Source organism: Phaseolus vulgaris, chromosome 9, assembly GCF_000499845.2.
Source record: "Phaseolus vulgaris cultivar G19833 chromosome 9, P. vulgaris v2.0, whole genome shotgun sequence".
Classification (NCBI taxonomy): Eukaryota; Viridiplantae; Streptophyta; class Magnoliopsida; order Fabales; family Fabaceae; genus Phaseolus; species Phaseolus vulgaris.
This window is the reverse complement of record NC_023751.2, coordinates 13,867,926-13,882,516: the sequence shown is the minus strand read 5'-3', so window position 1 is coordinate 13,882,516 and position 14,591 is coordinate 13,867,926. Positions and strand designations below refer to the sequence as shown.

The 14,591-nt window shown below is 30.2% G+C and overlaps 1 protein-coding gene across 1 annotated transcript; it reads left to right on the top strand.

The window, feature by feature from the left end:
• Positions 1–283: 283 nt before the first annotated feature.
• Positions 284–2,977, top strand: LOC137822015 (F-box only protein 13-like). The gene is made up of 2 exons (XM_068626888.1): positions 284–1,089; positions 1,626–2,977. Exon 2 carries the CDS (start codon positions 1,637–1,639, stop codon positions 2,879–2,881), a length of 1,245 nt encoding a protein of 414 aa, XP_068482989.1. The 5' UTR covers positions 284–1,089; positions 1,626–1,636; the 3' UTR covers positions 2,882–2,977.
• Positions 2,978–14,591: the final 11,614 nt, after the last annotated feature.

Here is a 14,591-nt window from a genome sequence, read left to right as displayed (position 1 = left end):
TACAACCACATAAAACAACTTCTCAAAACAAAAAAAACTAAAGAAAAAAAGACAACCCCGCCGAATTTAAAAGCAACAATTCATGAAAAGAACTAATGTCAACTGCATCTATGTTTGCAATGAGAAATGTGAAGAATGGAGACAAACAGGTGCAACATAGCACACGAGGTGGTGCAAAAGAAAAAGAAAAAGATCTGAATTTAGGGCTTTTATATTTCAATATTTTCAGCCACTGATTTTGAATTCGAAAGCCGTGAAGTTTATAGTATAAAAAGAAAGGGTTGGGTTGGGGTGTGAAGGGGGCATCGGAGAAAGAGCATTGACTTGTAGTTGTTGAGGTAGCGTAGTAGGGTCCGTCCGATGAGGGGCAAAAGAAGACAAAGATTCGTTAAACGAGGAGCCAAAGGAAGCGCAAATACAGGGTTGGTAATTGTTTTCTTTGGGTTTGGGAGCCCAAAAATGAGACCAATCAGAGACAAAACAAAACAAAACACAACACCCCCCTTTGACATTTTTTCACTGCCTCCACCTTTCTCTTTCTTTTATGCACTCTGGGTACATGTGCCACCACTTTTTTTGTCTGTTTTTCATCTGTCTCATATCATGTGTGAGTCTGTGTCTGCACTCTACTCACCAACTCTTTCCATTTTCCAACCCCCCCAATCCCTCGCCTCATTAGATTCCTTTCAGAGTATAGAGTCAACTACTTCCTTCCCAATTCCTCATTTTCTATGTAACCTAACCTAATCAAATGTTGTTGTGTGTGTGTGTTTTTTTTTTTCATTTTTCCTATTGTTACAATATTAAATAATTAAAAATATGTATTTACTTTATTTGACATTTTAGGCCGTGTGTGAGGTGTGTGAAGTGTCAAGCATCCTACTCCAACGAAGGAAGCTTCCTCCATACTTGCTACTGTTTCAGCTCCCTTCACTTCACTTTTTCCCCATCACTCCTATTAATTCAAAACGCCCTCAAATCCAACCCCGTCTCCATCCCTATATCTCTCTTTTGTTTCTATTCTGCAACACGCTCCCTCCTTTTTTTACCCACTCTACTCTACCAAGCACCACTTTCAACTTCTACTAGGTACCCTCTACTTCTTGCTTCCTTTTTTTTTCATTTTGATTCGACCCTTTCATTTGTGTGTCCTACTCATTGTGTTTTACTTTTAGTCTTGCTGTGATCGTGTTTGATTTCACTTCAAGATTGTATTTTTACTCCCTTTTTCTTGTTTTAAGTTCAAAGAACAGTGTGAAGGAGGTATAGTGATTGAGGGGTGTTTTCGAACTTAAGGAATGTTTTAATGGGCAGTATACGACGGGGTCTTTTAACTGTTTCCTAACTCGCCAGTGTTGCAATTTTCGGTAGCACAGCTGAAGATTCGTTATGTTGAAATAATGTCATGGTAGGAGAGGGTCGTGATGTTCTTTGCTTTTGGCCTGGTAGATTCCATTTAGATTATTAACTATTTCAAGACCCCTCTTATGTATGGTTCAATTTGGAAAACTTCATTCCCTTTTTCTGACGTCTGTGAATGGTAATTTAGTATGGTATGGTATTGGCTTGGAAGTGGAAAAGTTGATTGCTTGGTAACCTTTTGTTTCTTTGTTGTTTTTCCTCAGACTGTTTGCCAATGGAATGTAATTATCAGTGTGGCCAAAGTGTTGTAAGCTTGAAGAGAAAGTTGCCAGAAGATGGAGATCATGTACTCTTCAACACCTTTTCTCTGGATGACCTTAATGAAGATCTCTTTGAAAGGATACTTTCATGGCTTCCAACTTCCACATTCTTTCGCCTAAATTCTGTGTGCAAAAGATGGAAATCAGTTGCTGATTCTGCCAGTTTCAAGCTTGCCTGCTCTCGCATTTCCTCGAGGGAGCCTTGGTTTTTAATGGTTGCTCCCAACCTTAATCAATCTGTTATCTTCGATTCTTCTGAGAGCTCTTGGAAGAGACTAAACCACCCACCTCTTCTGCAAGAGGAATCTAACCAAAATTGCATGCCAGTTGCAGCCTCTGGTGGCTTGATTTGCCACCGAAAATCATCTGGAAACTTCATTGTGAGCAACCCCGTGACAGGATCTTGTACAGAACTCCCCCCACTTCATGCCCCACAGCACCAACCTCTCAATGCCATTGTGATGAGCACAGCTTGCAAAGACCAACTCTCCTTCAAAATTGTCTTAGTCTTTGGTGAACTTCCAAATCTCTTGTTTAAAGTCTACGATTCAAGATCTGGCTGTTGGGATGATGAGATTGCTTTGAGGAGAAAGACAGAAGACAATTCAATGGAACATGATTCTACTGATGACAATGTTGTGTACTTCCTCAGCAAGGCTGGAATTGTTGTGGCAAGCAACATGCAGAGAAGCCCCTCTAAGCAGTATTCATCAGTTATTACCAACAAAGATGGGCAAGATATTGTGTATTTTCTTAGCTCCTCAGGAAACGTAGTAGCTTGCAATTTGACTTGCAAGTGCTTCTTTGAGTACCCCAGGCTGTTGCCTGTTTTTAGTGAGTATTCCATTGATGTTGTAGAGTGCAGTGGGGAGATGCTAGTTGTTTTGTTATCAGAGTTCTTGGAAACTGCAACTCTTAGGGTGTGGAGGTATGATGAGGCTAATAAAGGGTGGCATCAGATTGCCGCAATGCCTGCAGCAAATTCTCATGAGTGGTATGGAAAGAAAGCAGATATTAACTGTGTTGGGGCTGGTAACCAAATATTGATATGCTTGAGCTCCCCTGATCTATGCACTTATGTTATGTGTGATTTGGAAACCAACAAGTGGGTTGAATTGCCAAAATGTTGCATAAATGGTGAAGTCATAGACTTTATGTCTGCCTTTTCATTTGAGCCTCGGATAGAGGCTTCTGTATGACAGCCAAGAGGACTTGACTATGATAATCACCATTCCTTTTCTGCTCCCTTAGCACATTTTTTCCTACTAATTGAGGTTTTTTTTCCATTGATTAAATAGGTGTATAATGGGAAAAAAAAACTAGACAGATATTGACTGATGTATCATGACTTAAGCATATAAGAAAACTTGCTGTCATATCTAATCCAAAATTTTGAGATAATAGATTTATATATTCGTAACATCGTTTTTCAACTTAACTTTTCTTTACAGTATTGGATTTCAACACATGAAATTTTCAACACATATGACCATGCTGATGATTGGTTGGTTTCGTTTTTCTTGGCTTTACCGCTGAATTTAAGCAATGATAGTGAACGAAGTTGACGGGTACCTGCTTCACATGGGAAAACGGCGAGTGCTCTAAACAAACTACTTTCTCTTGCACATATGCTGCTCTATGTGTAGCATAGATTATTGGGAACTTCACGAGTTTATTCAAAATGATAAAGAAACTGTAGCTGTAACCACATTCAAAGAAACTACCCACGTTGAGTAAAATCTGTAAAGAAAAGTTAAATGATGACATGCAATGTGCTTAACCAGTTTTGTTTTTTTTAAAGCTTTTGTACTCAGCATCACTTTGAATTACACATCAAATAATAATAATCATTTGTTATCACATGAAAAAAATATTATTAAAAAAATAATAATAAAATATGAAAAAACTAGACCAAAACTCGACTCAATTCCCTATCTAGCACCATTTACACTTTTATTTCCCTATCTAACAATCTTTTGCTTTTATTTTCCTATCTAGCACCTTTTGTTTTTATTTTCCTATCTAGCACCCTTTTATTTTTTATTTCCCTATCTAGCACCATTTCAAAAATAAATAAAAAATTAATTTTTTTTTATAATTTTAATTTTGAATATATTAAAAAACAAGTATTTTTAATGTTTAAAATGTTAGAAATATAATTAATGAATAAAGAAATGAGTTTTTACAAAATAAAAATAAAAAAGTAATAAATTAAAAATGTTTAGTTTAATTTTTTTTTGTAAGAATGAAGAAAATAAAAAATTAAACTCTACAACATCATAAAAGTTGAATTTATAAACATAAATTAGTATTTATTTTTGTTATTATTGATAATGTAATCATGTTAATTTCAAATAAAAATTGCAGGACATAATTATAAAAAAATCAAAGTTAATTAGTATTAATTAATATTGAACACAGAAATAATATTGAAGTGTCTATCTACCCTAAATGCAAAGTCCTACAAAAAAAACTAATGCAATTACTACACTTAATGCTTAAAAATGAGAAAAAAAATGTAAAAATAAATATATATAGAAAATAAAAACAGCAACATTGCAACATATCTTTCATGTTATGAAACACTATTTGATGGAACTCATAAATGAAGAGTATTGGTCTGCATACACTGGTCAAATACTATGTCCAAGTCCTGACATGAAAATAACCTCAAAGGGAAAACCTAAGTCAAGTCGAATAAAAACTGATATGGACATAAGAGAACAACATAATTGAACAAAAAAATGTTCATATTGTCAAACATCAGGACACACAAAAAGAACATGTCCTAATATTATTGAATTGTGCACTTCTCATCATTAATTATTACCATTGAAGAAAATATTAAATGAATGATCATCTTTCATTTATTTATTTTTTATGATAAACATCTACTTATTTAGTATCGTCTTATATATCTTATCTTTATCTTGTTTGGATTTTTTTTTTATATCTTGTATATTTATCTTATTTTGTTTTGCCTTTATTTTATATCTTATATGTTTTTAGTTATTATTTTTTTCTGTCATTGTTTATTTATTTTTGTTTTTTGTTTTTATTTTATTATTGTTGTTTTTATTTTCTATACTTATTTATTTTTGCATTTTTTTTCTTCTCATTTTTAAGCATTAAGTGTAGCATTTGCATTAGTTTTTTTTTAGGATTTTGCATTTAGGGTAGACACTTCAATATTATTTGTGTGTCCACTATTAATTAATACTAATTGACTTTGTTTTTTTTATAATTATGTCCTGTATTTTTTTACTTTAAATTAACATGATTACATCATCAATAATAATAAAAATAAATACTAATTTATGTTTATAGATTCAACTTTTATGTTGTTGTTGTAGGGTTTAATTTCTTATTTTCTTCATTCTTAAAAAATTAATTTTAAACTAAATATTTTTAATTTATTAATTTTTTTTATTTTGTAAAAAATCATTTCTTTATTTATTAATTATATTTCTAACTATTTTAAACATTAAAAATACTTATTTTTTAATGCATTCAAAATTAAAATTATCAAAATAATAATAATAATTTATTTATTTATTTTTGAAATGGTGCTAGATAGGGAAATAAAAAATAAAAGGGTGTTAGATAGGGAAATAAAAACAAAAGGGTGCTAGATAGGGAAATAAAATCAAAAGGATGCTAGTTAGGGAAATAAAAGTGTAAATGGTGCTAGATAGGGAATTTACCCCCAAAACTCATATATTAACAAAAATGATATATAAGTGGGTAATCTATACCTATTAATAAAAAAACTCTAAGAAAATATTAGATGAAAGTCTATTATATCAATGAAAATACTCTATATGGATAAAACTTAAGTTATTAAACTTATCAACATATTCTTTTCACGAAAAAATGTGAGAAACTCTAAACTTAATTTTCTCACAGTAATTAAGACAAGTATTCCACTTATTACAAAATATTTAAGAAAAAGTAATCCTAACATAAAAACACAGCACAAACTAAGACAAAATCATAAACTATAAACCGTAAAACTCATATTTTGAGCTTATAGTTCAACGGTTTGTAATCTTCAGCATTCCACCCAAATCATTTTTTGCTGTTACATAGTACATTGTTAACCGGAATCCAATTTTTCACTGTTGGAATTGCTTTGAGTTCCGATCATCAAGAGAAATTTTACCACCACGCTCATCTTGAGTTGCTTCAGTATTCTGAATGAGAAGGTTAACACGGTGTATTAAACTCAAGGGTTAATGTGACATCAAATTCACAGTTGAGGCTTTTTAACAAATTCAAGTTCTTGTTATCTAATTGACAAACTTATGGATAAAATTGTTTTAAACAAGTTGTTAAAGTTTAAATTGGGGCGTAAATATTGTACCAAGTTGATTATGAACAGCTGAAATTTGCACATCAACAAAAAATATACCAATAGCATGTAAGTTGATTAAAATTTTCTAAAGTTATTTTTTTTTAGATTGGGTTATGTTTAGAATTTACTGTCTATTTTAGAATGTGTCAGTTTATTCAATTCAGTTTTCAGGTTAGATTTGTTCTTAAAAGAAATCAAAATTACTTTATATTTGTTGAGTTAAAACACCTTTGAACAGATAAGTTATGAAGAACAGCATATTCAATGTAACAAGAATCATTCCTGTTTCTATAAGATCTAAACCCTGCAGAACACTTCTTGTGATGATCTTCTCGTCTTTCCGGCCTTTTGGTTAGTCTTCTTTCAGCTGGATCTCCTTTGGTGTGGACACGATGGGGGGAGTACTTGCGAAGACACTCCGACGATCAAGTCAGACCGAGAGCTAAGTACCAGAAGAGTGGGGAATGAATAGTTACCTTGGGTGTTGTGCCTCTTCTGCTATTTATACTGCTCTAGGTGGACTATGACTGCTGTGGGCCTGCTTTAGGGTCCAAACGAAGGCCCAATTGTGCTTTAACCGTGCTTATCATTTAAGTTGGGTTGTTTGTACCTAATTACGTGTTTAGCTTCGCATCTTGTCGTCTAGTCAATTTTGTCGTCTAGTCGGCTTTTCGACCATCTGGTAGTACAATTCCATTTGCTTTTCACTTTCTTAGATGTATCATTTATATTGATGTAATATTGGAGGGGTTTTTTCCTAGATGGCATTAATGACTTGGCATTACTTGGTTTATTTACAGATAAAGCATGAGTAAAATATTTTAAAAAAATAAATTTAATGAAGATTAATATTTGTACTAACAGTTGAAAAAAAAAATTATGGTGAAGTTAGTAAAGTTCTCCTTCATTTTCTGAACAAATTTGATTTATTATAGTAAATTTTTAAAACTTCATATTTACATGAAAAAGAAAATTATTCCTTCAAAAGTACGTAACTTTTTTTTTATAAAACTAATTTTCTCTCTTTTCTTAATTTTTTTACTATCATAGTATTATTTTCACTATTTTTTTATCTGTCTTTTAAAATTATTTTACTATAGTAAGAAATGCATGAACAGTACAATTATTAAGTTTATTTACATTATTTTTTTGTTGGTTATGTATGCTTTCTATTCTGTGCATATCATTTTTGCTTCTGAATTGGTGGTGCTTTATATATTTAAGATAATTGTAACATCAATTAATTAATCGTTGTTAGTCTATTTAAATTTACATTTGTAAATGATAAATTAATATATATATATATTTCTTTAATAATAAATATTATATAAAATTAATTAGTATAAAAAAATAAATTTAATTATTTATTTTATAAAATGAATTGCTTATATAGTTATTTTTAATTATATGTAATCTATAGTAACCCAATTAATTGTAAATAAAATATTTATGATTAAAAATTCTCTATGTATATAATTGTTGAAATATTTACCAATCATTATTACTCCATGTAGTTAATAACTTCTAAGTTTAATAAGTAATTGATTTGTTTTAATAAACTATTTATTTATGATTTATCTTTTATGTCCATTAATTACAACTCAGTTTATTTGAACTTTAAAATTTAATATTACAATAAAGAAACAACTAACTCAAACTTTACACAATTTATAATACTAATAATACTTATATATATGAAAATATTATACAAATTGACATTTGTTCACTATTTAAAAAAAAAATGTTCACAGATTCAAAGAACAAATTTATCAGCACTTCATTATTTTTTCTTTTTTATTATTGTCTTGGGAACTTTGCTTGTTGATAGTGATAGAAAGAGTGTCAAATAAATGACAAAAATAAATTAATAAAATGACAAATGTTGCCGCAATAATAATGATGGACATTTTGGAAAAATTGACCCCAAATGATTAAAAAACATGAAAATGATCATGTTTGAACAAATAGTAATGAATATTTTGGAAATTTCCATGTATTATTCCTTTCTTATAGTTATAGTTGAAGATTTTAATTATTAAAAAAGCTGAAATAAAATTAATGAAAATAATTTAATAAATACTTAAATATGTTTTTAGTCGGTATAAAATTAAGGAGTGTTGATTTTGATTAAGTAAAAAACGCTAATAAATTATTAATTTTATAAAATTACTTTAAACTCAAAAGTTTAAAAAAATATTATCTTAATAAACATTGGTGGCAATGGTCGATTTGGACCCAAGAATAAATGACGAAAGGATAGAACCAAAAGAAGAGACCACAACTGTGGTATTGGGTCAAGACGAGAAGCAATGCATTTATGTAAGTGGAAGTTTACCCAAAGAATTGTTGAGTAAAATCATCACAGTGTTACGTAACAACAAAGATTTGTTTGCTTGGAAACCATCTGATATACCTGGGATTGATCCGAAAGTAGTTGGGCTGTACTAAACTCTATGTAGAGCAGCATCCAAATTCTTTAGTACTTCTCCTAAAAATATTTGGAAAACTTCTTTTTTTAGCCATATCAATGTAACTGTACCGACCCGTCGTCAGGCGTTGATGAAAATCAACATAGTGAAACTCATCAAGGGTGCTATGAAGCAGGCAGGGGAGTTGACCAACCTCGGGCGTTGACCAGGTTTAGTACCAGGAATGTGCCTGTGCCAGAAGGGTGTCCCTCACGATACCCCAGGCAGGGGTGACCGTGGAGGAGGCGGCACGGTAGGGGCATAGATGCCTCGAGCTTCGGTACCTCAAACAACAATAGTAGGTGAGGAAAGGTGGTTTTCAAGCCACACCTCCAGCACCAGAAAGAAGAAGCCCCACTCACGAGGGATCCGTGCATAAGGTGTAGAGACGCGGCAAGTACGCACCACCGTTGGGAAGCCATCGGGGCAGAGACGGCCCGTGAGAGGGTCACGTCCCAGGAGGCGATCCGCATGCATGGTACGTGAGGAAGACGAAGAGCTCCTAGGGCGGATGATGAGCGCATTAGTTGGCACCCAAGCAGTCACCCCCACGCGGGATGCACTCCGGAAGAATTACCTTACATACTGGGATTTCCCTAAGTTTGGGCTACAGTGTCGTGAGGTTGCACCCACAGATAGGCTTAAGTCAAAGGTAGACACGTGGCAGAAACATGGGCAAAGGTATATAAGGCTTTGCCATAAGCAGAATGAGGTACGTTTTCATACTTTACACACAAGTGAACTCAGAAAGAGAGAATTCAATTACGCACTTCTTTGAGCACTGAGCTTGTGGTGTTCTGCGACAAGAAGTGTCACGGTGTTTTCTGCCATAATTGACTTGAACGTCGGAGTGCAAACGATCGCAAGGGCGCCCATTTGTCTCTCTGTTTTAGGTATTCGCGGGCGGTAGAAGGTGAAGCTGGAACAGGAGCGAATGAGTCCTAGAAGCGCAATTCGTAGCTACGCACGAAGGTGATCCAAGTCAACCGACAGGAACAATACCTATCTTGAAATTTTCAAATTTATCTTTATTTTAGATTTGAAAATCCAGAATTTAATAAATATAATTTAAAGTAAAAAAAAAATACATTTAAGAAAAAAAGTCTGAAACACAAAATTGAAAATGCAGGATATTTAAATTCGAAATATTTTCAGAAAAAGGATTTTGAAAGTAATTTTGTATCCATATTTTTTTTATTTAAGGTTATTTTTGTCATTTTTAAGAGCATTTTCGTTTTTTTCAATTGGGTTCATGTTGGAATTGATATGGTGTAAGGAGAATTTGTCACATTGCAACATTTTGTAATGACAAGTTCTTCCTACACCCAATCATTTTTAGCCTGCACCCAACATAATTTTTTATTTTCGAAAATGCCCTTCAATCTAGAAATAAAAATCCAGAATTAAAAATAATGCATTCCAAAAAAATATATTCGAAATTCAAAATTCAAAATCTCATTCCAGATAAAAAAATCCATAATACATAAAATTCGTTCTAGAAAAAAAAATCCGAAAACATTATGAAAAAATGATCCATAATGTATAATCCTATTTATTTAAGGGTATCTTCGTCTTTTTCACTGAAATTGGGTGTGCAGGAAGTAATTACCTTTTGTAATACTTAGTTAATAGGCCTACATTCAGCCCAATGGGCCTCAACGAGGATAATTTAAAGTAAAAAACAGAATTAGGTGACATTAAAATTACATCTAAATAAAGTTGTATTTGGAATAGGTATAAGGCATAACTTATTCACCAGAGTTAGTCATCTTGGAATAGAAAAACAAGTTAAAAGAAAGATAAGAGCAGTTTTTACTTCTATTTTTTTATTATAAATTGTTATATTAACTTATACTGTTTACAAAATATCTGTCAAAAAATAATAATATTTTTTTTTTTGCTGTTTGAATAAACTTCTTAAAGGCGAAAAAAATATATATATTAAACAATGTTCTCATACTTGTTAATTGAAAAAGGAAAACATTTTAACTGAGATGCTAACAGTATATTCTCAATATTTATAATAAAAAATTAATTCCTTCCCTATATCCTCAGTTAAATTCTTTGTAAGTTAAATTGAAATTTGAACTTGATAATTGACATAATCATTAACATTATCAAATATGAAGACATAACTTGACAAATTTCACCATTGTTTAAAAAATTTAAAATCAAGGAAATAAAAGCAAAGTCCAGAATGATGCATTACATATCCATAAGTGGTATCTATGAAAATATACAAAAATCATATTATTAGAAAGGTTTTACTATAATCGGAAGTTAAAGACAATTAATATAGTATAAGAATAAAAAAGGACTAAGAGTTCGATTTAATTTATATTTAGTTATTTCTCGTAATCAACAAAGTGATGATATATATGAAAACACATATTTAAGAAAATTAATTTCTAAGCTGTTAACTAAGAAATGTCTTAAATTCACAAAATAAAATAAAATAATGGAGATTAATTATAATAATAGGAGTTTGGTCATGAAGTAAATTTGTAAATTTTATAAATTTCAAACGAGAAACAAAAAATTCGAAAGCAGAAACATTTGTTAGTTTTAAATGTTGAATTACAATCTGCAAAATGATCAAGCTTATGTTCAACAAAATATTTCATAAACTAAAAGTTATTTAAAATTGAAACAACTAGTAGACATGAAAAAGATGTGGACTAAATATTGGTAATTGAATTATTAGTATTTAATAAAATTATTTATTAAAATTGATCATAAATGCAAAATGACATACATTAGTGTGGTTTATATCACATTTTTATATAAATTTTATTTTTAAAACTATTTTTGATTAATTGTAATTATCATTTTTTAATTAATTTTGAACTCGTAATTCTATTTTTTATTTAAAATTAAAATATCTTAAGTATATCTTTATTCTTTTATATTATATATTCAAGTAATAATACATTTTTAAATATCTTCAATCAACACTACAAGAAAATCATGAAATAGAAACTAATTTTAGAGACAAAAAAATAATTAGTTTGTATAATGACTAAATTAGAGACCATTTTAGGGACTAAATAAAGTTTTGGTTTCTAAATTAGTTTTTATTATTTTTAAATGGTTTCTAAATTAGTATCTAATTAGCAACTAAAGTTTTTGCTACCAAATTTAAAATCTAAATAATTGGTAGTTAAAATCTTGATAGCTAATTAGATACAGTTTAGAAACTATTTAACAATAATAAAAACTAATTTAGAAACCAATTTTTTTTTAGTTTTCTAAAATGTCTCTAATTTAGTTACTATGATAACCAATTATTCTAAAAATTGGTTCTATTTGATTATTTTCTTGTAGTAGTGCAAGTTGAAAATAGCCTATACATTGTATGATTATTATATCTCTTAATTAACAACTAAAAATTATCTACTATATTTTATCATAGATAAAAGCAAACCTTGTCTGATATGAATGTGTTTTGTTCCATGTGAGTTTCCTCTTAAAAATATTTTCACCAGAAAAATATAGTAGGTAAGTTTGTTCCTAAATAAAATTCACTATAAAGAGACACAATGTTTATGAAACCTATTTGCATAAAAAATAGTGTTTAAAAAATTATCTTAAACTCTAAACCATGAATCTAAATTCTAAATTTTAAACTTATCACAAAATTTAAATATAATTATTTTTATTAAAAGTGATAATTTTGATAACTCTAGTTATATACAACATCTGACATGATAGTTCTAATAAAAAATAAATTTATAATTAAATATATAATAATATTGTGAGTTGCATAATGGAGGTAGAAAAAAATAGATTGTTAATGGATAATGTTTCTATTGTAATATATGCATTGTAAAACTACGATATTCTGGTGTACAACTTTTTGTGTTGTTTGAAGAAGTATCCACTTTTTGTTCCAGAATATATAACTTTAGCATATGGTTATTCTTTTAGAGAATTTGTGGGTGCATGGAACCAGAACACAGAACACACAAGTCGGCTATTCAGAAGTTGTTGTTATCGATCGATCATGTCCTTATGCGAAGAATGATTATGCATGCTTATATAGTAATTTCACACGAAGAAGGGTTTGTGTGTTTGTGGAGTTTGATCGGTTGCAAATGGCAAGTTGCCAAATAATTTGAAAACGAAAAGGTGGAAGAAAGTTGGAAATATGTGTGTGTGTGTGTGAATGTGAATGAAGGTTGGTTTAAGGGAAAGGTGGAGGGTATGTTGGTGGCAGATCATGAAAGTGGTCCCATGCACCGCCATGCCTACTTATAGCTGAAAGTGACACAACCTTTGGGCGGTTAACTGAACCAGACAAACAATTCATGAATCACTGTTACAATCTTTCTATCACACATTCATGGTAATTAATCTCAAGTGGAGACCACACTTTTTATGTATCAGACTTCAACACACCCTTTTACTTTCTTCTCTTTCTGTCAAATTTACCAGAAACTATGAACTTCACTTTTCAACCACTTCTCTGTTATTTGGTAACAAAATCTACTTCTTCCTTTTACTTCTCATATACTTCTAGTTATATATAAGAATATTATTCAAAAGAATAAGTTTAAAGAGTTTATCAAGCACTGATTTTTTTTATCAGAATAAATAAAATAAAAAGAGACACTTCAGGGGTGTCTCAACCCTTATATAAAATCCCAAATTACATAATCCTAGAATCCTACCAACTAAGGATCCGACAAACATTGTACTACATATCAAGGTAAAAAACCAAACCAAGATATAGAAACCCACCAGATACAGTTGTCTCACCCCACCAAAGCGGTCACACCCTCAAATAAAGGCATGCATCCAACAACAAAACAAGATCATTGTCATCAAGCTGAAGGACCTTACCCAAGAGACAAACTCAAAAATACAAGACACACCATCCAACAACTAAGTCATAACTTTGTAATAGATTGAGTTATACCAAAGACCCAAATACTAACAACGACAAACCGACCCTTATTAGAAGAGAACGTAAGCCAATTTTACCCTACATTATACACAAAACAACCTCTCAAACTGGCCACAAAAGTAACTAGAAAACACTTCAAATCCTTTTACCACAGTTCAAACACCATTAAGATACAACACCAAACCAATAAGAATACAACATAAACACTGATAAACACATGTTTTATATATTATACAACTCACTCCAACGTTTGCAGGTCAAACTGATGTTGTTTGTAATTCTAAAAACACACATGTCTGATGTTCCTTCACATGCCATTATGGTTACAAGCTTGGAACAAACAAATGAAGTTTTACAGTTGTTTAGTTTTTTTTATGTTGATGACTAAAGATGTAAATGTTGACTACTTAAGTTGAAAGCTGGCAAATGAATCCATAAAAAAGAAGGTTAATATTTAAATCGTGAGAAGAACATGTTTACATTTTTATTCTTGTAATTTTTTTTATAATTTACTATTATGGTGCTTTTAATATGGATGTTTTCTTTGGTCTTTCGGAACTTAACTAATTAATAAATTAACGAAAGATTTTTTCGTGTAAACAAATTTAACTTTTTTTTATCTAATTTAATTTTAATTATACAACAACAAATAACAAAAGTATTAATAACATGGAATTAATGTATTTTTTATTTTATTTCTTTCACTCCAATTAAATCTATAATATATTGAAATATGGTTTTTAACGGTCCAATTAATGTATTTTATTATAAAAAAAACTCATGCTACCTATCGTACCATGAAAATTAGCATAAAAGTAATATGGAAAATTAGACTAAAATAAAAAAATGAAAAATTAAATAAAAAGACAAGAAGACAATGAAAAAACATTATTTAAATTAAAAAATCATGTAAAACTAAATATTGATAATAATTGATTTAGGACTTATATTAGTTCTAGATTTGAAATGAGAGACATCTTCATCAATCTAATATATCAAATATTTTTTAATAGAAAATAATTGTGAAAGATAAATATCACAAACATTATTTAAAAATTATATAAAAATATATATTTTTTCTTAAGTTGAGCCACATAAGATAATTTTGGCTAGCGAAAAACAACATTGATGCTTTAGATACCCAAAAAATTGAAATTTTTTATTCTCGTCCCATTAGAGCC